The sequence below is a fragment of the Serinus canaria genome, chromosome 15, assembly GCF_022539315.1.
Source record: "Serinus canaria isolate serCan28SL12 chromosome 15, serCan2020, whole genome shotgun sequence".
NCBI classification, from domain to species: domain Eukaryota; kingdom Metazoa; phylum Chordata; class Aves; order Passeriformes; family Fringillidae; genus Serinus; species Serinus canaria.
In genome coordinates this window covers 7,201,184-7,227,588 of record NC_066329.1, presented here as the reverse complement: position 1 = coordinate 7,227,588, position 26,405 = coordinate 7,201,184, and the positions used below count along the sequence as shown (strand labels likewise).

The 26,405-nt window shown below is 40.7% G+C and overlaps 1 protein-coding gene across 5 annotated transcripts; it reads left to right on the top strand.

Annotated features, from left to right (window-relative positions):
• The first annotated feature begins 354 nt into the window (after positions 1-354).
• Positions 355-25,481, top strand: GOLGA3 (golgin A3). 5 transcript variants are annotated; one of them, XM_030231827.2, is made up of 25 exons: positions 738-1,034; positions 1,484-1,635; positions 2,787-3,139; positions 5,941-6,222; positions 7,081-7,193; positions 7,667-8,358; positions 9,558-9,669; positions 10,077-10,383; positions 10,968-11,170; positions 11,290-11,427; positions 12,367-12,528; positions 13,301-13,669; positions 13,995-14,072; positions 15,034-15,297; positions 15,801-15,895; positions 16,059-16,275; positions 16,855-16,998; positions 17,616-17,813; positions 18,273-18,389; positions 18,619-18,758; positions 19,547-19,679; positions 19,878-20,000; positions 20,376-20,540; positions 20,747-20,907; positions 21,366-25,481. In XM_030231827.2, the coding sequence occupies exons 3-25, from the start codon at positions 3,010-3,012 to the stop codon at positions 21,571-21,573; spliced, it is 4,551 nt and encodes a 1,516-aa protein (XP_030087687.1). In that variant the 5' UTR covers positions 738-1,034; positions 1,484-1,635; positions 2,787-3,009; the 3' UTR covers positions 21,574-25,481. The 5 variants fall into 5 exon arrangements, with proteins under 5 accessions (XP_018772113.2, XP_030087687.1, XP_030087686.1 ...); XM_018916568.3 differs by lacking the exons at positions 738-1,034; positions 1,484-1,635 and adding an exon at positions 355-484; XM_030231826.2 differs by lacking the exon at positions 1,484-1,635.
• Positions 25,482-26,405: the final 924 nt, after the last annotated feature.

Here is a 26,405-nt window from a genome sequence, read left to right as displayed (position 1 = left end):
TCTTCCAAATAATGCCTAGAGCGCTGTGTAATGTGTACAGGAAAACACCCAGTTGCTGGCAGGATCCAGGAGCTCGGTTAACAGGTTTGCAGTTCAAACAACATGCTGGTGTTTTGGTTTATCAACTCTCTGGACTTGTGGAACAGCCTCCCGTCTTCCTAGAGAAACAGCTCAGAGGATTCATGTTCATAATAAGGATAATTTGGAAAGGTTGATAACAGAGGAATATCTGGCAAAGCGAACACTGTTTACCTGGCAATTATATTAAGGGTGGCAGTATGACGTTAGCAGTAGTTTTCATCATGAAATTATGTGCTCCGATTCACCAGCTCCCAATTCCCCGAAGGACTTGTGGGATGCCCGGCTCCAGAAAGATGCTGGAAACTCTAAGGACTGATTTATGAGGAAAGGACCATCGGGAACGCTGAAAACGTGACATTTACAGATATGTCACGGGATCCTCCTGATTCAGACCCTGTAAAAGGTAACGCTAATGCAGGAACAGGAATGATGCAGATACACAAAGCTGCGAGGGGCGCACCACCTTCACAAAGAAATTTTAATTTTTAATTGATGCACAACTTAATTTTAATTTACGCACGTCGGTGCCGGCGCCGGGGTCCCAACGGAGGAGCGGGTCACAACCCTGCCCCTCAGAGAGCCCCGGCACAGCCGGGGGCGGGCACTGAGGCGGCCCGGCCCGAGAGCCGCTCCCCCTCCGTGCCTCCCTCCCCTCCGTGCGCTGCCGGAAAAGTCCGTCCGGAAAAGCCGCCGCTTCTCCACGGGCCCGGCGGCCCCGCCGCCGCCTCGGAGCGCCCGGGCCTCGGCCGCGACTGTGCCCGGCGGGGGCCGCGGCCGGCGGCGCGCGGGGGCAGAGCCGTGGGGCCCGCGCGGGGCCGCGCTCGGAGCGGCGGCAGCGGCAGCGCCGGAGCGGCGGCGGAGCGAGAACCGCGCTGCACCAGCTTGCCCGCCCCTTCCCGGCGCAGGCAGCGCCACGTCTCGGGCAGGAGCCGGCGCCGGGCGGGCGGCCTCAGGTCTGCGGGGGCTGGCCGGGATGGGGGGCGGCGGGGGCGGCTCGGAGCGGGGGAGCGGCGGCCGCTTCAGGTCGCGGGACGCTCGGGGCTGCCTGGGGGACCGGGGAACTGCCCGGCCCGGCTTGGCTCGGCCCGGCTTGGCTCGGCCCGGCTCGGCTTCGGCCCGGCCCGGCCCGGCCCGGCCCGGCCCCGTGGGCTGCGGCCCCGGGCCTCCCACTGCTTCTGCCGGCGCCCAGGGACGTGCCCGGCCCAGAGACCCCGCGGCCGTGTCTGCCGGTCCCTCCCGGTCTGTGACCGGGACCCGTTGTCTTTCTTACTGTTCGTGTTTTAAGTAAAATCGATGACTTTGATACAGCTCTTTCCATAGGGTCTTATTGCTGTGTCCCCGTGGCGTGCCTACATTTATGTGTGTGTGTGTGTGTCTGTCTGTCTGCTTGTGCACAACACAGGGATACAAAAGGACTCGGAGGCCAGAATACTCTTCCGTTTAATACTGGGGATGGGTTGTGCAAGAGGAAGCCATTCTTGTCACCTTGATCACGTAAACGCGTTTTATGACAAGGACAACAAACCATCTCGTGTTGCTGGATTTTGACAAGGTGTAAGGAGCCAAAATCTTGCTTGCCTTTTGTCTGTGATTCCTCTTGGTAACCTGTCACTCAGCATCTATTTGCTGTACAGTGGCAGTTCTAGGAGTTCTATTGAAAGCTTTATTATACTTAAAGTCGTTAAAAATTAGTAACAAATCACAGTGAAGGTATTAATTTTTTTGTTTTGGGGAGGTTTCCCATTTAGAAAGGCGCTGCAGGTTTCTGGCTCCTTCACCACTCACCTCTGTAAGGATCACCTACATAACCGTGTTTTCCTGTGTGTCCTGAGCTCTTTGCTGCTTCAGGAACATTTTGGAGGTGGTGTTGCTTTTTTTTGTTGTTTTTGATGGTGGTGTTGCAGGGTGACCACAGCAGTGTGGCACAGTAGCAGTTACACAAGTGCTCCCTGGAGATATGGAAGGAATGTTGTTCATAATGTTTGTATTCATGTAAAAATGCAGTCCAAATATTCCTGATTTGACATTCTCCAACAACCACACCTCCCCACCCCCAGAGGTTAGATTAGGTATTCAGGAGTTAGATCTGAATACCTGAAGAATCATTTGCAAATTCCATAAACTGTGTTTGGAAATCCTTTTCTTGGCTGGTTACAGGAGAAGACAATATTTAGCTGCAGTCTGACTGATGTTCTGACTGCCAGCTTGTGCTGTAATGAGTAGTTCAGAGTCTGTACAGTGATTCACACTTGTTATTCTGCAGACAAGTAAACAGTAATGATGTAATTTAATTTTTAAAGGGTTAAATCAGAATTCCATACTTCATTTTAACAAAAGATATATTTAGATTAAATATATGGTGTGTTTCCACATATAAACTGTAATTTACAGAGGAGAATACTACTCTGTTACTGTCTTTGTTCTTAAAGCAGAGGCCAAAGAGATCTTTCCATTAAAAGGGACAATGATTCTAAATCAGCTTTCTTGCTAAATATCTGTTGCATCCTTCTGCAGCGTATCAGTGCTACTAAAATAGTGAGCATAAACAGATCACTTTTTACCCCCAGAGATGGATAGTTGGTTGTATTTCATTGTCTCTGTTATTACTGCATGTCCTGGTTCTGTCTGTGGGCACTACTTTATTTTTAACTCCTATTTTCAGAGCTCCAGTAAATGTTTGTAAATTCACTACATTTTGTTTCTAGAGGATGCAGCTCCTTGGTGATTGTGACTTTGGCTGTGAGCTGTTTCCATGATGTGGAGTTAAAAGCTGCCTGCTGCACACCAATAGCTCTACAGCTCAGAACTGTGCTCTTGTGTGACACCTGGATGCTGTTCTTGCTGATGGAGAGAAACAGGACTTGGTAGTTCACTTGGTGGCAAATTGTTGACAAGAAGAACATTCCAGGGATCTGGATCATTTTTACCATGGACTCCTCATCTGACCAGCAGGATGTTAACTTGGAGAGCAGAAGCAGTGATGGGGCTCCCAGCAGCTCTGAAGAACTTTCAGATTGGAAAGCCAAGTCACAGCTAGTTACTACAGATGAAATTAACAGTAAGTTATTTAATAGGCACCAGATAATTTCCTAGTCTTACCCAGGCTTTTATATAACCATCTGTGTTCTTGTTCAGGTGAAGTTTTTCCTTGGGGTCAGGAATTTTTTGTACAGCAGTTTTAAGCAAGTTTGGTGAAATCTATAGCTCTGTGTGCATATAGAACTGTTTTTTTAGCTGTAGAACTTGTTCTTTTGAGAGCAAAACAAAACTATTAACTTAAATACTATCAGCTGTCTGGTGAGTATTTATTGTTCAGGATGTCAGTCCGTCTTCAGATAATGTTTCCAAGAGTGCACACCTGAAGCTCTGTAGAACAAGCAGTTCTGAAATGACTGTTCCAGAGTAAACTTATGACTGGAGTGCTTTATTCTGGCAGGAGTAATCTTCTTAATAAATTAAATCACTCAGGCAAAACCCAAAACGTCTGGCTCTGCTTCCCTTTATGAAAGAGAGATGCTGGCATGTACTCTCCAGTTTATCTCAAAGTAACTTTTATGTGCAGACAAGCTCTATAATAAAATAATGATGCAGCTGTTTATGAGAAACTATTTAGAGTCCACTATCTGAGTAGATTATAGAATCAAACTTGAGTTGGAAGGGAGCTGTGCAGGTTATCTAGTTCAACCTGCTGCACTGAGCACACCTAGTTCTGGAGCAAGATCAGGTTGCTCAGGCCCTCATCCTATTGAATTCTGGAAGTGTCTGTAGAGTGAGGTTCCTCAGCCTCCCTGCCCATTCCAGTATTTACCTGCTTTCATTGTGAAAGTGTTTTCCCTGCCCTGAATTGAAATCTCCATGTTTTCCTGGCAGGAGTCCAAGGATATGTTGGTGTGTAAGGATGTGGGGGTGGCTGGGTGGAGAGGTGTGTACATTGATACTGCCTAGATACACAAAACCACACTGGTTCCCTGTGTAAAAGGAGGTGACGTGGTGAGGTTGGGGCCTTTTGGTGCCACAGGTTTGTCACCTTGTCACAGGCAGCAGAGAGGAGGCCCTGACACTTTATTTGCTTTTCTTACCCTGCCTGATACCAGGGTGGCAGAGTGTGATGATTCATTGATCTTTTCTGAAGCTGGAGATCACATGTTCCTGTCATCTCCTGTATTGGACAATCAAATTATGACTTACAGTTAGATAGTGTGTCTTTCTACTGTTTTTATTCTAATTGCATCTCCTTGCCCATTGTTACAAAAAGACTGCAGCGGTATTGACACTACTGCCTTTAAATTACTTTAGTTCAAGGAGTGTTTAGATTGTGTCTCCTGGTCTCAGAAAGTCACCAGGAAACCATTCCTCCAGAATTTTGCTCCAGCATCACTTTGGTATATGTATACCACTCACTGCTGGGAAGAAAAACTGTGAATAAAGTATAAACCTGACGCAGTTTCTGAGATGGGCAGAAACAATATTTCTGAATGTATGAGCTCTCTTGTTATTTTTGGCTTCTTGTGGCTATTCTTAGCATTGACACCAATTTCAAAGTCAGTTTTGCCAATACTCTAATTTTAAAATGTTGGTCAATAAAAAGCAGTCTTTCCCTCTGTTCTCCTTTACATCCTTGTTGAACTCACCCCTTCCATCATGCCTGCGACTTTTTTTGTGACAACATGATGACCTAAATCAGAGAAGTGATTAAGGCTAAATGGCCTGAAATGTTGTCTGCATGACAAATAAGGATCTCAAAAGTATTTTGCTCAAATCTTAGAGCTGATGGCTTTTGGCAGCCTAAGTCTGCAAGTTTTATATTTCTGCCCAAATTCAGTTTCCTCATTCAGTTTCCTCTATGCTGGTTCACACTGAGCTGGCCTGAGGGAAGATGCACTGCAGAGGTGGGAACTTGATTTTGCACTTGCAAATACTTTATGATCATAAATATAAAATATTTTCCACCATCTTTAGAAAAAAAAATTAAATCTTGCATATTATTCTAGTGAGTTGCAGTTACTTGAGTGATAACATGGTGTGGGAATGAACAGAAAGGCAGTGGCTGTTTCAGTGCTCTGTTCATTTGAGATATATAATAATTAATTTAAAGTTAGATACATGGGTTTTTTGCAACAGCAGGTTCATATATTCATACATTCAGGTTAATAGTCCCCAGCCAAGTGAAACAGAAATGAGAAATCTGAAGTATAAACCCGTGAAATGTTTATCTGGTTTTGAATATGTATTTTTCCTGCTGGAAAAGAAAAATACTATATGTGGGGATAAAATTGGTGTTGAAGTGGTTCTTGAATAGCATTTTAATTGGTAGGTTTATTATTTTGATACATATTATCTTTACTACTCTGTTTTTGATGAAGATATCCTATTCAAAAAAATGTGAGCTCAGTTTAAAATTGAGAAACTGCTTGGGCCAGGCTGGAAATGGGGATGGTGGATGCTTCCTCCCCAGTGCCCAGCTGCACATCAAAGAGCTGAATCATTCTGCACAGGCCTGCAGCTGCTGAGGCTTACTTATAGTAGATTGTCCCTCAGAGTTCCTTACACTCAGTGTTTCATGCTTCTAAACCTAACAAGATTTAAAAACCTCTGTGAAGTTTTGAAGATATGTTTTATGATGACTTTCGAGGTCCTGCTTGAGGGCAACATAGTAAAACAAATGAAAAGTACTCGTTCTGGTCTTGTAAAGTAAAGAAGCAAAAATCCTCTATGAAATGTCTCCTGCCAGTTGCTGTCAGTAGCAGTTTCTGTAGTCACACAATGTAAAGGCAGTAGTGCTGGCATTGTATTTAGGTGGAGCTGTGAAGATAAATTAAGTGGCTTGAAGCTGTAGCTCAGTAAAACTTTCTTTTCCAGCTACCAGTAATAACATCAATGAAGTGCCAAATGAAGAGGGAAGTCTGGAGATAAACAGCAAAGTGGATGCCTGCCAGAATGGGCCAGAGTCGCTCTGCCTTGACTCTCCTGGGTCTTTTGATCCTACCAGCAGTGAGCAGGGTGAAGAGTCATCCCCAGGTGTGACTGGTTTCCATGGCAGCCTAAGGAAGTCTCAGGGAACTAGTGCTGAGGGCATAGCTCTTAGAAAAGAAGCTTTGCAGTCTCTCAAACTAAGTCTTCCCATGCAAGAAACTGAATTGTGTAAGCATCTGTTTATGATGGTGCCCCTGCTTTCTCTTGCTGCATAAAGCTTTTTACTCTGAGCCTGGCTCTGGACTTCTGTAACATCATTTAAGCTTGAACTAAACTTCATTTTTGCAGTAAACTTTTACTTATTCATTTTCTTTCAGTAAACCACCCTCTGCTACAGCTAAGGCACGTGCCTTGCCACTTAAAACTGGCTCTTCACTGGAGGGGAATGCAGGCTTTCTGGGTCTGAAGCTATTCTAATCTTCTTGATTTTTAGGAGTAACAGGTGACATTAAAAAAAAAGAGCAGCAGAACCAGGTGATTTTAAGCTAAGAAAAAAAGGAAAGGAGAGAAGAGCAATGAAGGGGGGGAGACGGGAAAGCCTTTATATTAAGGTGTCTAAAAGTCTTACTACAGGAAAGGTTTAATGTGACTTGAAGTTTAATGTGAGTCAATAAAAGGTAAGAAAATATATCTAGGGAACCATTTTCCACTACTTGTAGGGAATGACTGGACTGTGTAGGCCCTGCTTAGTTTTATAATTTTAGTACTGTCAGAAATGCAGGACAAGTGAGATTAAGTGGCAGCAATTTTTTTTTTCTTGCTGTATAATCTCTTGTCATCTCCTCTATCTGTGGAGGAACTATAGCATTTGCAAACTGAGCAATGGAAGTCCACAGGCTTTATCAGTGCTTACACAAGGATATATTTGAAGAGGGTCATTTGAGGTGCATGTCAGTGGGCTTTCCTTTTGTTCCTTGCTTAAGCATGAAGCATGTTGCTGATGGTAGAAGGAGCTTTTACCTTTTGCATCCCTTTTACCTATGTTGGAGTTTTCTGTTTGACTGTGAAGATGCCTTTCCCTTACAGGCTCAGGAGAGTCTTCACTGCCACTGGAAAATGAAGAGCAAATCAGACTTCAGGCAAGAAGGCGTCTGGAAGAGCAGCTCAAACAATATAGAGTGAAGAGACACCAAGAAAGAGTGAGTACCCCACAACACATCTTCTAGAGTGTGTTTTGTTGAGAAGCTTGAAAACTTTACCATTTCTGTTCCCTGAATTAAAACATTCAGTAGTTTTCTCAAATGAGAAGAAAGCATTTTTGTCTTCTGGACAGGCAAAATTTGGTTCTGTTACCTCATCAGTAATGTACCATTTTGTGCTACTTAAAATAGGGGAGGAAAAAAACAGACACCAAACTTAAAGCAACGTAAATGTTAAATTTTGCCTATATTTTTCAGTTACCTTTTGGAGTCTCATATGAACATTTTCAACATCTATATACTGCAGATTGATAGGGTTCATTGCTGGTGTAATTTACCTTGTTTATGAAAAGACATGTCTAATATCAGTGTAAAAGTGTAGAGCTTTATATCTTAAGTTACAGCAAAATAAGTCTTTGATGCTATTTCAGAATTAACAATCTGTAATTTATTGTTGACTCTGCTTCTTTTAGTCGAGTCAGTCTACATCCAAAACCCGTCCCTCCAGCACCCTGGATCCTGAGCTGATGTTAAATCCAGAAATCCTGCCAAGAGCCAGCACTGTAGCAATGACTAAAGAATATTCCTTTTTGCGGACCAGCGTCCCCAGGGGGCCAAAGCTGGGTAGCCTGGGACTTCCAGCATCCTCAAAAGAAAGAAGAAGCTCAAAATCTAAGGCCAGCAAGATCCGGTCCTTGGCTGACTACAGAACTGAAGATTCAGATGCTCAAAATGCTACTGGGAATTCTATGGGTACTGATTTACCTGGGGGGGCCCTGATGCAAAGCAGAAGTGGCCCAACATCAGTTGTGTCTGAGATCAGTCTGCCCTCTGACGTGGATGATCGAGTAGAGAATTCCTCCTTGGCAGGAGACAGCATTTCAGAAATTGATGGGAGTGAAGTGGGAATGAGGCTGGATGGGAATGAGAGTGACAGCTCTACCTACAGCAGTGTGTCAGGGAAAGGGCTGTATAGCAATTTGCAGAATACAGAAGGCAAACAGGACACTCCATATACAATAAATGGCCAGAAGATACATCCTGAAGCAATGGGGCAATTTCCTTCCATCAGTGAGGTGCTGCAGGCTGCAGCAGTGGAGCACCAGGCCCAAGAGCAGGAAGTTAATGGGGAGGTACGGAGCAGGAGAGACAGCATTTCTAGCAGGTAAGAATACCTATTGTTAGTTAATGATATTTTCTTGGAATAGGCACCCTATTACTTTCCTCTCCTATTAACTTTAGATCCAGTTTTAACTTACACAGTTATTGAGTCTGTTAGTAGCTTACAAATTCGAAAAGAATCTGAGAGGTCACTTCACTTGAGTACCTATTTACCAAGTGCATCTTTAGAGAAAGATATTTTTGCCACTGGCTGTGTTAAATGTACTGCAAGCAGTTGTTTCTGTCTGTATAGAAGGACTTTATTCACTGAATCACTCATGAGCCTTTGTCTACAAAGTCTGAAAGTATAGACTAGACTGTCTCAATGATATTTAGTATTGTCTTTTTTTTAACCTATGCATGTACCTTTCAGACCTCACATAGTTAAGAAATGCCAAGTCTTGTCCTAGATATCTTATCCTCTTCAGTCCTTTGAGAATGAGATTTAGTTTCCCAAGCTTATGCGTACATGACAGGTATTAAACTGATTAAGAAAGCAAGTGCATAACTGGTGTAGCCCTTAACAATGTGTGTTTTTTATCATTTGTCTGCAGATGTATATTTTATATGTCCTACTTTTGAAATTACTTCCCCTCATTTTATTGGAATAAAGTGTTATCCCCAAATATGTTGAGGTGTACAATCAGTTGTTGATGATTATTCTGGCTAAGATTTATTTCTGATGGTAATGAGAAAAGATCTTTTTCTCCAGATGCCTTGGCTGTACAGCAAGGAATCAGCATAAAGAATCCCTTATGCCAAATAGCTGTTATTCCTTCTTTTGCAGCAGCTGATGGCATTTCTCAGGCACATTAAAGCAGACAGTTATGAGAATAAAATTGTGAAGCTTTTGTGATCCCTTCATGTCCAGTTGTCTGCTTAAAATGGGATCTGTAAATACAGAATATGACAAAGTCACTGGTTGCAGTTCTGAAAAATAACAAATATATGGTGCCACACCAGATTCTAGTTTCTGCAAGTACAGGAAATTAAGTATAAAACCTTAGCATGAGTATAATTTCTTTCTCTTTTTACCAGAGGTTGTTACACTGTGTACTGGATCTATCATAAATCAGAAAAAATGTCCTACAGTCTAAGACACATGGATTCTGAGTACCTCTTAATTTCAGAGTCACTTTTCTTCAATTAGACAAGTGTTGTGTTCCAGCCCTGTAACTGTGCTTGTGCTGTCTCTGTCTCCAGTGTTTCTATGGAAAGCTCTATCGCAGGAACTCATGACGAGATGCTGCAGGTTATGAAGGAGAAGATGAGACTTGAAGGGCAGCTAGAAGCACTCTCACTAGAAGCTAATCAGGTAGGAAATGAATTTGGAATTCTGTATTCAGCAAATCAAAATAAGATTTTAATTAATATTCAAGAACATCTTGCTCATTACTTGTGGAATTGTGTTTTGTAAAAACATTGTTGAGTGAGGTACCTTACAAGAATGCCATGGTGGGCTCACCCTGGCTGGATGCCGGGTGTCCACCAAAGCTGCTCAGTCCCTCTCCTCCTCAGCTGGCCAGGGAAGAGAAGAAATAACAATGAAAGGCTCAGGGGTTGATATAAGGACAGAGAGATGGGGAATCTCAGCTCCAGAGCATGGGGCACCTCCTTTGGTCTTTGCCTTATCAAAGCCACTTTGCTGGGCATCTTTTTTAGTCAGCCACTAATATATTTTCTCATGAGACCCCTGCATTTTGATTTTCCGAACACATTCAGGCTCTCAAAGAGAAGACTGAGCTACAAGCCCAACTTGCAGCTTTGAACATGAAACTTCAGGCACAGATGGAACACAGCCAAAACAGCCAGCAGAAGCAGGAATCCCTGAGCTCAGAAGTGGCCACATTAAAGCAGTCTTGCTGGGATCTGGAACGAGCAATGGCTGACCTGCAAAATGCCTTGGAAGCAAAGAATGCCAGTTTGGCTTCTTCAAACAATGATTTGCAGTTAGCAGAGGAGCAGTACCAGAGACTCCTGCAGAAGGTTGAAGATATGCAAAAAAATGTTCTCACCAGAGACAGTACAGGTGGGATGATGAAAATGCTAGTCTTTAAAATTTGTTGTTCCGTAAATCATTTTATTTCAACTTGAATCTGAAGTCAGAGAAGAAGAAATTTAAACTTGTGTTTATTTGATATCATACTAATAAAATGGTCTCAATTTTAAGATGTTTGGTTTTGATTTTGTGTCACAGTTTGCAAGCTGCCAATGCCAGCCTGGAGAGGGAGGCATAAATATTTAGTGGAGACAGTGGCCTAGTTGTTTTTTTGGAAAATTGTACAAATGCTGATTTGTAATAATGACTCTATGTGCCAGGACACCTACTTCCTGATGTTTAGTTAGTTCATATTTTCTGCCTCTAAGGAGCTGTGAATGCTTACAGAAGTGATTCATTTAGTTTAATTTTATTCTGCTTATGACCTGGTACTTTGGATTCTAGCACTTTGGCAGGAAAAACCAATCTTTCTATAATTAGGCATATGTGCTTTTGTTCAACAATTAAGGAAAAATAGATAAAATTACAAATACAGCAGTAATCCTTGAAAAAGTGTGCATAAAAATAGCACAGTGGGCTGTGTTAGTCCAAGCTCTTTATTTTTGTTTTTCTAGTTCATGACCTGCGACAGCAGTTGGCTTCCTTGCAGACCCAGCTTCAGAAGGTGCAGCTGGAACGGACCACACTGACCAACAAGCTGAAGGCATCTGAAACAGAAATCACATCTCTCCAAAATGTGAGGCAGTGGTACCAGCAGCAGCTGGTCCTGGCACAGGAGGCCCGTGTCAGGCTGCAGAGTGAGATGGCCAATATACAGGTATTGTGATTTATTGCACATGGGAGAACCGAAAATCTCTTTTTTGTCAGTTTTATCCACAGGACACCTAGTGCATTATCTGTGATTGGCATTATCTGTGATTTTTTTCCTTCCTTTAGGCTGGGCAGATGACTCAGGCAGGGATGTTGGAACATCTCAAACTAGAGAATGTGGCCCTGTCTCAGCAGCTGACTGAAACCCAGCACAGGTCCATTAAAGAAAAGGAACGTATTGCAGCACAACTACAAAATATTGAGGTATGGTTGTAGAGGGTTTTCATGAGTTATGTTCTGTTTAGGTTGTGTATTTATGTTTTGCAAAATCAAGGTTATTCTGGCAAAGTAACATAGAATTCTCATTAATTGGTTCAAAGCCTGCATTATAAAAGCAGTAAATATTTCAGAGCAAATAAATTTGCATGGCATTATGAACAATAAGGGGGGAACAAGGCCATATATTCCCATTCAAAGGTAATACTTGCATTTTCAGTTCTGGTATTTGTTTTTAATTGAACTTTGAAGGCAAATGTAAATGTTGTCCTTTGCCCATCCATGAACTTGTTCAAGTGGAAACTTAATTGGAAGTTAATCTAAATCAGTAATGTCCATTTTAAGTGTGTGAAATTGCTCAGTAATCAGGTTTGTCCTTCCTTCCCTCCAGTAAGAAAAGTTGAGTAAAATCTGAAGTGCAGTACAGTCACTTCCAAAGCTCTTAGAGCCTTAAAATCCCTTGATTTTCAGTGACATTCCTGCTCCTGAGTCTCAAAGGAGAGTAAAGCAAGCACCCATCTGCAGTGGTACTGATAGCTGGTGTAAATGACAGGACTGTTTCCTGAGTAGCTACAGCATCCAGGGAATCCCTTTTGGTTTAGAATTTTTCCACACAGCTTAATTTTAATAAAGATTCTTTCTCTTCATGTCTTGCTCATCAACTGAGAAAGGACCAGGTGTTATTTAGTAGGAATTCAGGTTGTCACAAGTATGCAAGACATTCACTGTTATTCTAAGGTGTTTTAAGTATAGGAATGAGTGACTTCAGTAAAGGCATACAGGTGTGTAAGGCAGACATCAGAATTATTTTTGTGTTTTTCCTCCACAAATTTTCTTGATAATTTACTTTTCTCTTTTCCTATTTTTTTCCCATTCCTTCCCTTCCATTGAAACTGTAGTAGTTGATTCCATGCTTTTTCTATGCAGGCTGACATGTTAGACCAGGAAGCTGCCTTCATGCAGATCCAGGAGGCTAAAACCATGGTGGAAGAAGACTTGCAGAGAAAACTAGAGGAGTTTGAGGATGAGAAAGAACAGCTCCAGAAAATGGCTGATTCTGCAGCAACATTGGAGCAAGAATTGGAACAGGTAGACTGTTGTTAATCAACTTCCCAGGAATTCCAAGGGAAACACTGGTTGGGCAGAAAAAGCAATGGTAAATTGATACTGACCTCTAAACTTCTTTTTGAAACATGAAAGATTGCTGCAAAAATGAAGTGCATACTGAAGTCATTCTGTTCCAGGTGAAAAGGTCTTTTTTCATGTCAGTAATAATACTTTTTTAAAATTTCATAACTACTGTCTTGCCAGATGCTGGGTTTTTTTTAGTGAATTCAGTATGTGATTATTGTAAGCATAGACAAAAACCACAGATCCATGTTCAAAGTTGTCAGGCAGCCAGGATATCATTACATACATTTACAATTACAGAGCCCTGCTTTAACCTTGTAACCTTATGCAGGCAGCATGTCAAGGGCTGCAGTGACATGAAGTATGTGATAGCTCAATACTATATTCCATGTCATGATATGGTATTATTAAAAATGCTGAATTTACCTGAATTTGCTGTGGACACATTTTTCAAGTAAAACTTTTGAATACAATGAATATTATGAATATTTTAGATTTGCCATTCTGGTCATTGCTTAGTCTGTAAGGTAACAGATGCTGCTCAAGGCAGTTGATACAATTAACAGAGCAAATACAAGTGGCCTAGGAAAGTTAAAAATATTTTCAACTTCTGCTATTTTCTCCTACAGGCTGAAATAATATTAATTATAATACTTGATTTTGATTAAAGTGCTTTTGCAAAGATAACCTTTGGTTTGTATTAATTTAATTTTAAAATACTTCCTGTCAGGTCAAGTTGACTTTGCATCAGCGAGATCTGCAGCTTGAATCCTTGCAGCAAGAACACCTCGACCTGATGAAACAACTGACTCTAACCCAGGAGACACTGCACACCAAAGAGCAGTCCCTGGATGACCTGCAGACACAGTATGATGAACTGAAGGCCAGGCTAGAAGAGCTCCAGGGAGATGCTGCTTCTAAAGATGACACAATCCAGTATTTGCAGAACGAGAAGATTGTGTTGGAGGTGGCTCTGCAGACAGCAAAAGCAAGTAAAGAGCAACTTGATGAAGGGGCAACACGCCTTGGAGAAGATACAGAAGTAACATCACAAATCTTGGAGCAGCTGAAGCAAGAAATGGCAGTCAAATCAAGCCAGGTAATGATCTTTCTGAAATCTCACCAGTTTTAAAACACAATAATTTGGAGTACAGGTCACAATTTGGGTAGTAATTTTGTAGTGTGCTCTTTTCTGTGGCACTGTGGGCTAAAGATCTTTCTTATGCAGTAATTTAGTTCATAATGTGGTGACCTGGTGAGTGTATTTCTGTATAAAATGTTATCTAACCACTGAGATGCTTAGTCAGAAACAGGATCCTTGTTAGATTAGGCAATTGTTGCAAATCAGACAGATAATCTCACCAAATAAATCAGGTATGACATTTGGCACATAAAGCAATGTTTGCTTTTTCCCCCTCTGGCAGGTGGAAAATCTGCAACAAGAAAATGCCAGCCTTAAAAAACAGCTTCAAAAAGTGAAGGAACAGTTCCTGAAGGAGAAGGTAAGTACAACCAAAGAAAGTTCAGATACATAAACCCAAGGAATACACTTTTTTTTTTTTTTTTACAGTGAAGGCATGTACTTCTGGGGAGGTTTTGAGGATATTTAGATCTATTTTTTGTATCACAGAACTTTGTGACATCAAAATACAGAAAATATGTAACTTTCAGTTGGATTTGTAACTGATGTGAAAGCTGATCCACCAACAAATGCATGCTTTGATAGGGCTTTGGCCTTTGCCAAGTGATCCACCATAGAAAATCTCTCTCTGATTTGTTGAGTAGGTTTGCTTCTGCAAAAGCACTCATGTAAATCTTCAAGTGTTGTCCTTTCCTTGCAGCTTTGAAAAATAATAGTTGCTTCAGTAATTAGATGGTAAATAAGTACTTTACTGCAAATTTTATTCTGAATTTACAGTTTTGAAACAGTAATTTGAAATGGATATGTCATTAGTGTTGCACATATATGTGTCTTATTTATAAGGTGGCACCATTAATTTGCTGCTTGATTGCTTACTAGCCTAATGTCAAAGTTTGTTTTAGCTTGTTATGTTTAAGTTTGGGAAGGCTGTTTAAACTGTCAGTCATAGTTAAGCCCTCTTCTCATGGCAAAGTTACTAATTATGTGTGTAGGATAGTTAATTTTCTACAATTAGTTTGGTTTTTAAAAGTGGCACATAATGCAGTTTCCATAAAGAATGTGAAGAAGGGTATCCCTTATTGCAGAGAACACTGAGGTGTTTCATTTAAAAACCTGCTAATATGAACAGTTATTTGATATCTGAGCTTGCATAAAAGCCTTTGAACCAGAGTAAATATCTTACAGAAGCTGGTGCTGGTTTGTATGACACCCCCACCCCTCAAACTAAAAGAATATCAGTAAATACTCTCTAGTAAATTAGTCAAAAATTTGCCAAGGTGAAGCAGAGGTGACATTGTCCTTTTGAAACTCTTGTGTGCAAGGTCATGGTGGAAGCTTATCGAAGAGATGCGAGCTCCAAGGACCAGCTCATCAGTGAGCTGAAAGCTACAAAGAAGCGGCTGGACTCGGAGCTGAGGGAGATAAAACAAGAGCTGCTGAAAATCCAAATTGAGAAACAGTCACTGGAATCTGAGCATTCAAAACTACAGAAGGAAGTATCTCAGGTTCACCAGCAGATGGTGGAACTAGAAAATCACCTCCAGTCAGTGCAGAAAGAACGAGATGACATGGAAACACGCCTGCAGGTATGGAAGGTGTAAGGCTTTGGAGAGTGTTACATCCAGGATACACTGCTGTTTCTGGTAACTTTGTAAAGAAACAGAAGGACCACCTGCAAGTTAATTAATGGTCTTGGTTATATATTTAAAATAGTCTAGACAGTTCAACATATACCTACCAAAATTCTGCAAAGGCATGACTGCTCTTTAACATCTCGTATAAGTAAGTGGGGAGAAGCACTACAGGAGTGGTAGAAGACTGATGTGGAAGCAGTTTCCTTGGTCCTACAGTGAACTCCCATCAGAAAACAAGATCCAAACACTCTTCATATGTGTTAACAGTGGTGGCCTCAAAGGAAATATTTAAATAGAAAATAAAAGGGAAAGAGAATGTGGAGGACTGGAGAGCAATTTATATTTAGAGATGAAAGTAATTTTGAAATTTCATGTTTTTTCTTTTATAATCAAACATACACAGCAAACATGCTTTTGTTCTTATACTCATGGGTCTTTTTTTCCTTCCTGTTAAGTCTTTGCAGTTTGATAAGGAACAAATGGAATCTCTTGCTGAGGCAAATCAGGCATTAAAACAACAAGTAGAACAAATGCAAGAAGAAGCAAAAAAGTAAGTGTTCTTCTAGCGCAGACAAAAGAACTACAGCGTTTGGTTTTCATATTTGGCTTTCAGACGTTGGGTTTTGTTGGGTTATGTGAAAAATTAATCTTGTAGTACTATTTGTCAAGCAGCTTTTGTTTTTACCTGGTGTTTTCTTTCCCTTTCACACCAGGGCCATTACAGAGCAGAAACAGAAAATGAAGCGTCTTGGGTCAGACCTGACGAGTGCTCAGAAAGAGATGAAAGCAAAACACAAAGCCTATGAGAATGCAGTCAGCATTCTCAGTCGGAGGCTGCAGGAATCTCTTACTGCAAAGGAATCTGCTGAGGCAGAGCTGAGCAAACTAAAAGCACAAATTACTGATGGTGGGAATGACCAGATTGCTCAGGTATGCAGATGTCCTTTGACATTGTACAAAGACAGAGCTTTAAGTCTTGAAATACTATTTCACCCTGAAGTGATGAAAATATTTGGAAAATAAAGCTAGATAAGAGCATGGTGTCAGGGCTCTGAGCACTGAGAACTTCTTTAACTATGTTTGAGAGAGGTGATTTGGCAAGCTAAGAGTTTCTGATTAAATTGTTATTGTTGGTTTTTTGGTGGAATTGTTTATTTTTTTTTAAGGGCTGGTATCTAGAAGTTTTCCAAGATTCTAGCTCTTACTGCTTTTTTCTCATTGACAGATAAAAGTTTTTCAAGGTAGCCATACCTTATTTATATATTAGGCCTGTAATAAGAAAATTCATTTACTAAGGGAAGCTCCAATTTCTTGAACCAATGGAGCAAGATATCAAATACACCTACAGCAGTAGCTGGATGCAAAGGTGGAAAACTCTGAGCAAGACCTTTAATTTAAACACTAGCACCTTGTTTCATATTTGCTGGAGAAGCAGGGTTTTTAACCCAAGCAGAAGTGACTCCTGAAGGGGGGTGATGCACTAATCACATGTGACCTCCTTGTCTTTAGGAGAAGATCCAAGCTCTGAAGGCAGAACTGCGAGCTGTGAGTGGCAGTAAGTTGATGCTGGAAAAAGAGTTGCAAGAAGTGATTTCACTGACCAGCCAGGAGCTTGAAGAATACAGAGAGAAAGTGCTGGAACTTGAAGATGAGGTGATGGCTTGAATTTGCTTGGTAGATGGGCATATGACAGTAAAAAGTGCCTGCGAGACAGGGAAGAATTTTAGTACTAAAATTTTTTTTCCATCGGTGGAGAAAATGAGAATCATGGATAGGAAACATCATGTCAGTGTTTTGTTGCTTTGTGCTGGTTCTTTGTGGTTTCATGAGTCATTGTCCTATAGGGAAAGAAGATGAGAGAGAAGAGTGGTTCCTGTATTAGATACCAGCTGTGTCTGGTCATGAGACAGTGAGGATACATAAACCATTAGCTTTTGGAACTGCTGGGAGTCATGGATCTCCAGTGATGCTGGGGGCCAGGTGATGGTGTTCAGTTGTAGAGTGGCACAAAAAGAATTACATATATCAACTGCTCTGGACCTGCACCTGAACAGTACTCCTGAATTCTTCTTTCTAGCAAGCATTTTAGTCTTCCAACAGGAAAAAATACCAAAGTGAACTTATTTTTTAATGTTCATTTAAAAAAGAAAAGAAAAAATAAATCTCACTCTGGAAAAACAAGAAGCTTAATGAGTTTAACTCACAATTTTTTTTGTGATAGTAGCCTGAAGCTGTTTGGTTATGTTTGTTTGATTTGTGTTTGACTATAGCTTCAGGAATCTAGAGGCTTCAGGAAGAAGATAAAACGTTTAGAAGAAATGAATAAGAAGTTGGCCCTTGAACTGGAACACGAACGTGGAAAACTTACAGGTCTCAGCCAGTCCAACGCTGCTTTGAGGGAACACAATAATATCCTTGAAACAGCATTAGCAAAAAGAGAGGCAGACTTGGTACAACTGAATCTACAGGTAATTCACTTTGATGTAATAACTTCAGAAGGGAATTGGCTCACACGATACAAAGCTGGTGCATTTTCTTCAGCTCTGGGTCCCCTGTGTGTTGTGTAACAGGATCAATATGGGGGTTGAACAAGAGATCAGAAATGGGACTTGGCACTAAACAGAGTTTACTTTAGAAAAAAAATTAACACTACAATACTTGCAATAGTGAAAGTGTAGGTATTTGGAACATACCAAATCCATATGTGTTACATATGGATTCATTGAGATAAAGAATTTTTATTCCAATACATTCATGTGGACATAGGCAATGAGCCACCATTGTAAGCTTGAAAGTACTGTGTGGAAAGAGTAATCAGTGAACAGCAGAGAGTTGTTCTGCAATCCCTGCATTGTCTTGTGTTTACATTTCCTCTACTTCCAGTGAGCCCACACAAAGCATGCATTTGTTTTTGTGATGTGTTACAGGTTCAGGCAGTCCTAAAGCGGAAAGAGGAAGAGGATCGGCAAATGCAACAACTTATTCAAGCTTTACAGGCTTCCTTAGAGAAGGAAAAGCTGAAAGTTAAAGACCTTCAGAAGCAGGTAATGGCTCATCTTTTATTTAATTACAAGGCAATTTAAAGATGTTTAAAAAGTATATTGAAATGAAATCTATGTTTTGTAACATCCTGCTTCCTGCAGGGGCCTGTCACGATGGCCAGTGGCTGAAAGATCAGTTGATGCCTCCTCTGTTGAGTCCTGTGTTAAGCTCCCTTTTTGATTCACCTGCAGAGAAACAACAAAGTGAATCTGCATCTTTTTGTCCTGTTAGGAAGCAGCAGCCAAAGCGGATGCAGCCCATAACCGGCGACACCACCGGGCAGCGATGCTGGAGCTCAGTGAGATCAAGAAGGAGCTCCACGCCAAAGAGCTGCTGGTCCAGGCCCTGCAGGCTGAGGTGGACAAGCTGCAGTAAGTAAATGTCTCAAAAAGAACAGTAATTAAAACAAATCCTCTGAAAAAGCCATACATCAGTGAATTTTTGGGTTTGCCCCTTTGGGGTGGATTATTTTGAATGTTTCTCAGCAGAACCTGACCATGGATGCTTGTTTGGACTCTGAGCAAATACCTGCATTTTTCTCTCTTTATAATTCAGTTAGCCCGGAGGTACACTGTTTTTAGGCTTCACTATCTGCTTTTTTTTCACTTTCACCACACACTTCTACTATTTCACTTTGCTAACAAGGATTAGCACTTTATATATATACTATTATTCTTCTCTTTTACATCCCTGAGGAACTGCATAAAGAATTAATTTGATTATTGACTATGTTTCACATGTATTAAAATTCAGTTTGCTCATATATAAAATTTTTTCTTAAATTAAAAGAAACTATCTGACCTACATGAAAATGGATATAAGCTTAACTCTGCTCCTCCAGAAACAAAGCAAAATTGCTGACAGGGTTTTGTTTTAAGTTTTTTGCTGCATTATCTGTTTTTTGTAATTGGACTATTACTGGTGCTCAAGAATTTCATAATTTTTTCCAATATTTAATATTTGTACATATCTTTCATAAAATCTTCTTGTGATTTAACTGTTGCTCTGTGAATGTGTTGGCAAAGCCCTCAGTCAAAGCTGTGATTAACCAGGTTCCATGCACAGTCGTGTCATTCATAGTTAACTGGCTAACCCAGAGAAGTTCTTGTTTTAAAGAACAGATTGAGTAACTGCTGTGTCTGTTAATCTTGCTGCGCAGGGTACAGGATGAAAAACATTCCCAGGAGGTATCTCAGTTCCAGCAAGAGCTGGCAGAAGCCACGTCTCAGCTCCAAGTTCTGCAGAAAAACCTGGATGACAAACTAGGTGAACAGCCTCTAGTAAGCCAAGAGGTAAAAAGTGAACACTTACTGGGTTTATCTGTATTTCTATTGCATTGTATGATTTTTGTCTTTAATTCAGCATATTTAATAAAGTTTTGCTAGGTTTTCTTAAGAAGGTTTTCATGAAACATAAGAATATATTTTGGATTTTGTGGTTGATTGCACCTGTAGATAATTCCAATTATATATTTCTTTCTCCCCTGGTAGGTGGAAGACCTGAAGTGGGAAGTAGAACGAAAAGAAAGAGAAATTGAAACACTTAAGCAGCAGCTGGACATGACTGAACAGCGCAGCCACAAAGAGTTAGAAGGGGTACAAGTTGTCTTGCAGGTATTTAATCGAGCCAATTCTGATAGATAGAAATTTTGATTGCTGTAGGGGGATAATTAAAACTAGATTTTTATTTTTTAAAAGCATATTACACTTTTTTCTGAATTTTTATTTTGACTGTGCTGTTACCTTTGTAGTTCTTCAACCTCTATGCCATTAAAATAGGCTACTGACTTTTCTTTTAACCTAACCTCTGATTTCCTGCCATTTGCTAGATCTGGCAAATTTGTTTCAAACAGCAAACAGTTTGATACAGTGTTGTGTGTTGTTTTTTTCTTCTAGTTTCCTCTGGAAACTGAAAAGATTATAAAAACATTAGTTGGCTGGAATTTTTATGCTGTTTCTCTACATCACATTGATTCTCTTCCCATTTAGAACATCAAGACTGAGTTAGAGATGGTGAGGGAAGACCTGTCAGCAACTCAGAAGGATAAGTTTATGCTGCAGGCTAAAGTGACTGAACTGAAGAACAGCATGAAGTCACTGCTGCAGCAAAACCAGCAGCTGAAGTTGGACCTGAAGCATGGGAAGATGAAGAAGGTATTTAAATAGAAAGAACAATTTTTGTAAAGTACAGGAAAGTTCTCTGCTTATGCTCTTAAATAACCTAACGTGAATGTGCCTGTGATTCCTGCTCCTTAGTGCAGATGTGCACCAGTAGTGTGATGTGAGACTCTTTCTAGGTGGGAAAAATTACATTGATGAAATAAAATTGTGTTTCTGACTCCTTTTTTTCCTTTAACCAGAGGAAAGAACTGAAAGGCGAGAATAACTCCTCCAATCCAGTGACTCCAGTCAAGATTCCTGACTGTCCAGTGCCTGCTGCCTTGCTGGAAGAACTGCTGAAACCAACAGCTGTGAGCAAGGAGCCTCTGAAGAACCTGAACAGCTGTCTCCGGCAGCTAAAGTATGGCCTGTTGTTTTAAACCACAGTAAGGAATCTCAAAAATGTTTTCAGGAAACCAGCTGCCCCCATGAGGAAAAAATTATTTGTAAAATTAATTATTTATTGGAACTATATTTAGGACAGTAGGATGTTCTTTGTAAGTGCTTGCTTATATGGTCATTGCCATAGTGAAAGAAGACTTTACAATAAACTAAGCAAAATGTCCATCCTGAATTGTACACAGCAGAAAAAAAATCAAAAGCAGCTATTAATATTTTTTAATTAAGCACATTGTATTTGTTTTGCTCTTAAGACAGTTCCTAAGCTTCTTGTAGATTTCTCTCTCTTGTATACAGCTATATCTTAGGTAGTCTTGGAGTAGGTATCAAGAATTAGAAAAGTAATTTTTTTGGCTTGCATTTAGCAGTCAGTTTTCTGCTTGCTAATTTTGGCTTTTTTTGTTCTCAATACATCCAAAGGCAAGAAATGGACAGCCTTCAGCGCCAGATGGAGGAGCACACCATTACAGTACATGAATCAATGTCTTCATGGACTCAGATTGAGGGCAAGTTAATGGACCTTACTTCTACAAGTCCTACAGCTGCATCAGACCAGCAGGAGGCTCCTACTGCAGATGAAAAGAAAGAGAATTGTAGTGTTAGTGACAAGGAAGCTTTGACACTATAACCTCCTAATCAGTTGTCTTTCTTCCTATTGCTTTAAGTATATAAACAAATCTTTATAAAAAATTATTTATTTCATTTTTTTAAATGGTATTCAGAGTTGTGCTTTTGCCCGTAGAAGCAAAGGGCACTGATTTGAGAAACTGATGGAATAGCAGATGCAGAATGTGCTATTCTAAGGGTTTGTTTGAAACAATTCTGTCATGTTGGGTACTGCCAAGTGGTGAATCTAGCTCATTTGAGGGTTTAGTAAGAAGATTTAAAATGAGGTCAAGAGGAGCATCTGGTTTCAAGTATGTAATTGTTCAATCTGGATGAGTTTGTTAAGGAATTACTGTTAATTATGTAACATCTAGGTTTTCTTGTTTGTTTTTGTTTTTTTTTTTTTTAATTTGTGGGAGTAGGATGCATTTTTCCCTCATCTTGGATTGTAGCCAAACTACACAGAAAAATAAGTTCTCATGTTCAGCCATTAGCAATGGTTGAGAACTGGATGTGCTGAGTATTCTCTTGTCCCTCCTATAATCTCTTATTTTTGAAATGCAGATTATAGATATCTGTATTTGAAGGATAATAAGTTATTGTAAGCCATTTCCAGTTTTGAAGATGACCTCTGACCTATAGCAGAAGAAACAAGACTGCAAAGACAAACAACACAGAGCAGTTGGTATCTTTGGCAGATTTGCCTGGCACGTTTGCTGATGTTTTTCTCTTACAGTCACAGGCCAGTAGTGAGCTTTGCTTCACTGCACAAATACTTTGCACCTTTTTATTTCAAGTTTTGAAGTAGACACCCATTTAAAAGTATGTGTGTAAAATATATATATATATACATAAGAAAAAAATAATAATTTTCTGACTTTGAATATCTGGTTTAATATGCTTATATACTGTAAGTTAGGGCTACAATGAGGGGTTTTGTTACTGTCATTGTTTTAATGTTATGTTTAAGTTTGCTCTTCTTTGACATACTGTACAAATGGCTTAGGGAAATCAGCCCCTATAGCCAGAGCTTTTAGAAGTGTAATTATTTTTACTTTAAAAGACATAATGCCTATAAAAATATTATTTTTAATAGCTTTATCTTCTCCCACACACTCCCTCTACTTTTTGCAGCCTCTATTCCAAGGTGTCCAAGGTGAATGGAAGTGTTGGTACTGTGGCAGTCCCTCTGCAGAGCACCTTGACTAAGTTATTTTTAAAGCAGCTCACTTAAGTTTCCTTCATCTTTGGTCCCATTGCTCTGTGTGGCTCATAGTGCAGTGACAAGGCAGCCCTCTCCTCACTCTAAAATTCAGTGTTAGGGTATTTGGAACATTTAGTGGTTACTCATATACTAGAATGTTTTTGTCCTTGAAACATAAAACAAGTAAATTATATCCACTGTAGTTTGGTGTTCACAAAAAAAAAAAAAAAAAAAAATCTATTAAGTACAAGTGGATTCAAAGGCTGGGACAAAAATTCCAGTTCATGTATTTTTCCAAAGAGGTTGTCGCTGTTTTTGGGTTTGGTTGTTGCAGAGGAGGGGGAAGGATATTGCAGTTTGTTTAGCAGTAAGGCAAAAAATAAATAACCAAACAAAACTCACAAACCCATCTATATTTATCCAAAGTCTGATTTCTTGGAGCTACCACTTCAAGCTCTAGTCCAGTTGAACATTTTGCACTATAAGTGTTTTTACTGAATGATTTCATGCCCTGCAGCTACTGGATTTTAACTTAGATTTTATTTGGATCAAAGTCAAGTGATGCTGACAGTCAAGCTTTGCAGCTGGTAAAGGAAGAAATGCATTGATGTGGCATTAGATGCCCATCAGATGGATTTACCAAACAATTCAAAATCAAAAGCTTTACAAACTAGCTTAAGACATGTCTGCACACTGCTGCAGTCTGCTTTGTAGAGTAAATGGTACTGATTATCTTGCTGTTGTCATGTTCTTGAAGTTGCCTGTATATTAAGCTCAAAGAAGAAAAAAACCAAACCACAGTATTGTTAAAGAAAAAAATAAACTGTAATGAATAATATATTCAGTACAAGAAAACTACCAAATGTCCAGGATTTAAAATACTACTTGTGCAGCGTTAATGTTGCTGTTCACTTTACTAAATACATTGCCTACAGTTCAGAATCCACTATGTTCTAATCTGTTAGTTCAGCAGTGGTTGTTTGGATAAAGGTTTTATCTGGTATTAAAGAAGCCAGTATTTTTAGAAGCTTTCCTAGTTGTTCTGAATGTCAGCTCTCCTTTTTGTGTCCATTCTGCCTCCTGCTGCAGTTTCTCACTATCTCCTGAAGACATCTGAGCTTGCACAATCAAGTAGCCTTAGATGTGTGTTTCCCTTTCCAAGATGAGGGAGCTGTTGTGGATTAGATTCCTGCATTGGCCCAGCTGCTGCTGGCAGTACCTGGACACTGGGTGTTGTCCTGTTATATTCACCATGTGCTTTTTCTACAAACACTGTGTCATTTACTTAAATGAAGGACAGGGAGACTTTAGAGGGTCTCCATCTGGTGAGGTACTAAGTGAAGTTACAGAAGTCACTGGGAGGTCTTCTAGAAGGAGCATGCAGTGTGTGATACAGGCAAGGCCATTTCTTTGATGTTCATCAGCTATGTTTTTAATGACCCAGAGAAATAGTTGCTGCTTTATTAAAAAGCCTCACCCTGAGGCTGAGCATGCTCAGTCTGCAAAGCTTCAGGTCTGCTATCTAGGCAATAAAATAACTTAGGAATGAAAATTCTGCCTCTCACAGCACTGCCAAATAATCAGGAGAATCTGAAGAATAATCTCTTAAAATTTTATTTTACTTTTTCAAGCACTGCAATAGAATGTATTTTCTGTTTCTTCAGTGGTTGCTACATACTAAACCAAATCTAGTTAATGAAGGAGAAATGTCACTGCAATGTGAGAATGTTCCCCAGTGCTGAAAGCTGGTAAATGGTGCATTATTATTTCAGATGCTGTTGAGTTTTTGAGGGCTTTTGAATAACTGTGCATTTAAAATAAATATCACAACAAAGACCAGCAAACCCTACAATAGAATAAAATGTTACTGAGGCTCTGGCATTGCTGAATATTGCATAATGCTCCATTCTGTTGTCTTCCAGATTTCTTGGAAATATTTGTGCAGTGTATTGGGATCAGCTGAGCCCCCTATCCACTCATGCAGCAGGAGGATCTGATCCCATTGTGTTTATTCAGGCAATATCCTAGCAGAAATCTATGGGATTTTCACATGTGTTAAGTAATATCCAAGATGAATGTTCTACTGTTCATGTTGTCATGGATTATATTTCCCTTCTTAGGGGAGAGAACTGCAGAGGCACAGCTATTTTAGTGTTAGCTGTGACAACATCAAAGGTGTGCTGGGGACAGGTGCTGTTACCAGTATAAATTTACCTTAAAGATGACAAATTCACTCCTGGTGATGCAGAAGCTTGTGATGTACATTTTATTAACTTTGTGGGGAAAGTGGAAATAGTTGCATGTGACTTCCTGTGATCAGAGCCTTTAAGTATTTTCCTGTGAAAACAACTGCTGTCCAGAGGAATTACTAATGTTCATCAGCTGTCATCTGATCACTCTGCCTCCTATGAGCAACACTTGGGTCTTGGGCAGCCTCATTTCCAATACACATGCACAGATTTCTAGGGGAGAGAAAGATGTTCTGGATATTGTAAATGAAAGGGTTCTATTTCATGTATGACATTCAGTAATGTCTGCTTAGGCCGTATTTGTAAAGATAGAAGTTAATAATTCCATGTTCTTGAAGAATGGATAACGCAGGGGCTGGAGGAGTTACACTATGTACAATTAATGTTTATGATCATACAAAGCATGTTGATTATAAAAATTATGTGCATAGGGATTCCTTTAAAAGTTTTGTGCAATAAACTATTTTTGCTAAAGGGCCCCATGTTGTTTCTGCTTCGAAAGAGTTGCCATTTTCTCTTCAGTTTTGGACAGTAATTCTTGTGTTGGGATCCTGAATATGCTGTGTAGCCACCTTTAAGGAAAAAAAAAATCTTATTTTGAAAGACAACATTATTGTGTATTGATTTTTCACACATCTAAACTTCATTCTATTTGTATTTCCATTTTCTTTCTCTCAGCTGAAACTCATCAGGGAAGAAACACAATTCCTTGGCCTGAATGTCAGCCTGTGGAGCTGGAGTGTTCAAAATGGAAGAATGCAGAAATGTCATCTTCATTCTAAGGAGAGAAATTCCTGTACCTTCCTTGCAATACTAAAGAGTGTGAGTTAAAGCAATACTATTTTCTTCTCTAAGGACAGCAACTTAAACCACCAAGTGCCTGCAGTGCACACAGTGCAGGTGCCCGTACCCCTAAGGCAGGAATGCTGGAGTTGCTGCGAGGGCTGGCTCACATCTCTGCAGGGAATTGTTCTCACGCACTGGAGGCCTCCTGCTCCCTGGTTTTCCACCTCTCATGGCTCATACGAGACTGCTGCAGCATTTTAATGTTAATACCCGAACGGAACCTTTCTACGGCGGCCCCTGGAAGTGCCCATGTGTTCCCGGTCCCCAGGGCTGCTGCAGTTCAAACCCTGCCCGCCTGTCCCGGCCTTGGGCAGCGCCCGTCCGGCAGCTGTGGCAGCTCCACCGCGTGTTCGCCGGAGCAGCGGCGCCGCGCTCCCTCCGCCTCCCCGGCCCTTCCCTGCCGCCGGCAGCGGCGGCCGAGCGGAGCCGCGGCCACGGTGAGGCCCAGGCAGGCGGCGGAGCCCCGTCAGCGCCGGGCGGAGCCGCCGCCGCGTCTGTTGGGGGGCGGGCGCGGGGCGGAGGAGGTGGAAGCCGCGAGGCCGCGGAGGTACCGTC

Bases quoted from the DNA above. Each gene is read 5' to 3' on its own strand.
- GOLGA3 (XM_018916568.3), top strand. From the start codon at position 3,010: ATGGACTCCTCATCTGACCAGCAGGATGTTAACTTGGAGAGCAGAAGC. The intron at 17,814-18,272 runs GTAATTCACTTT...GATGTGTTACAG, and splicing joins TGGTACAACTGAATCTACAG to GTTCAGGCAGTCCTAAAGCG. The intron at 19,680-19,877 runs GTAAAAAGTGAA...CTCCCCTGGTAG, and splicing joins AGCCTCTAGTAAGCCAAGAG to GTGGAAGACCTGAAGTGGGA.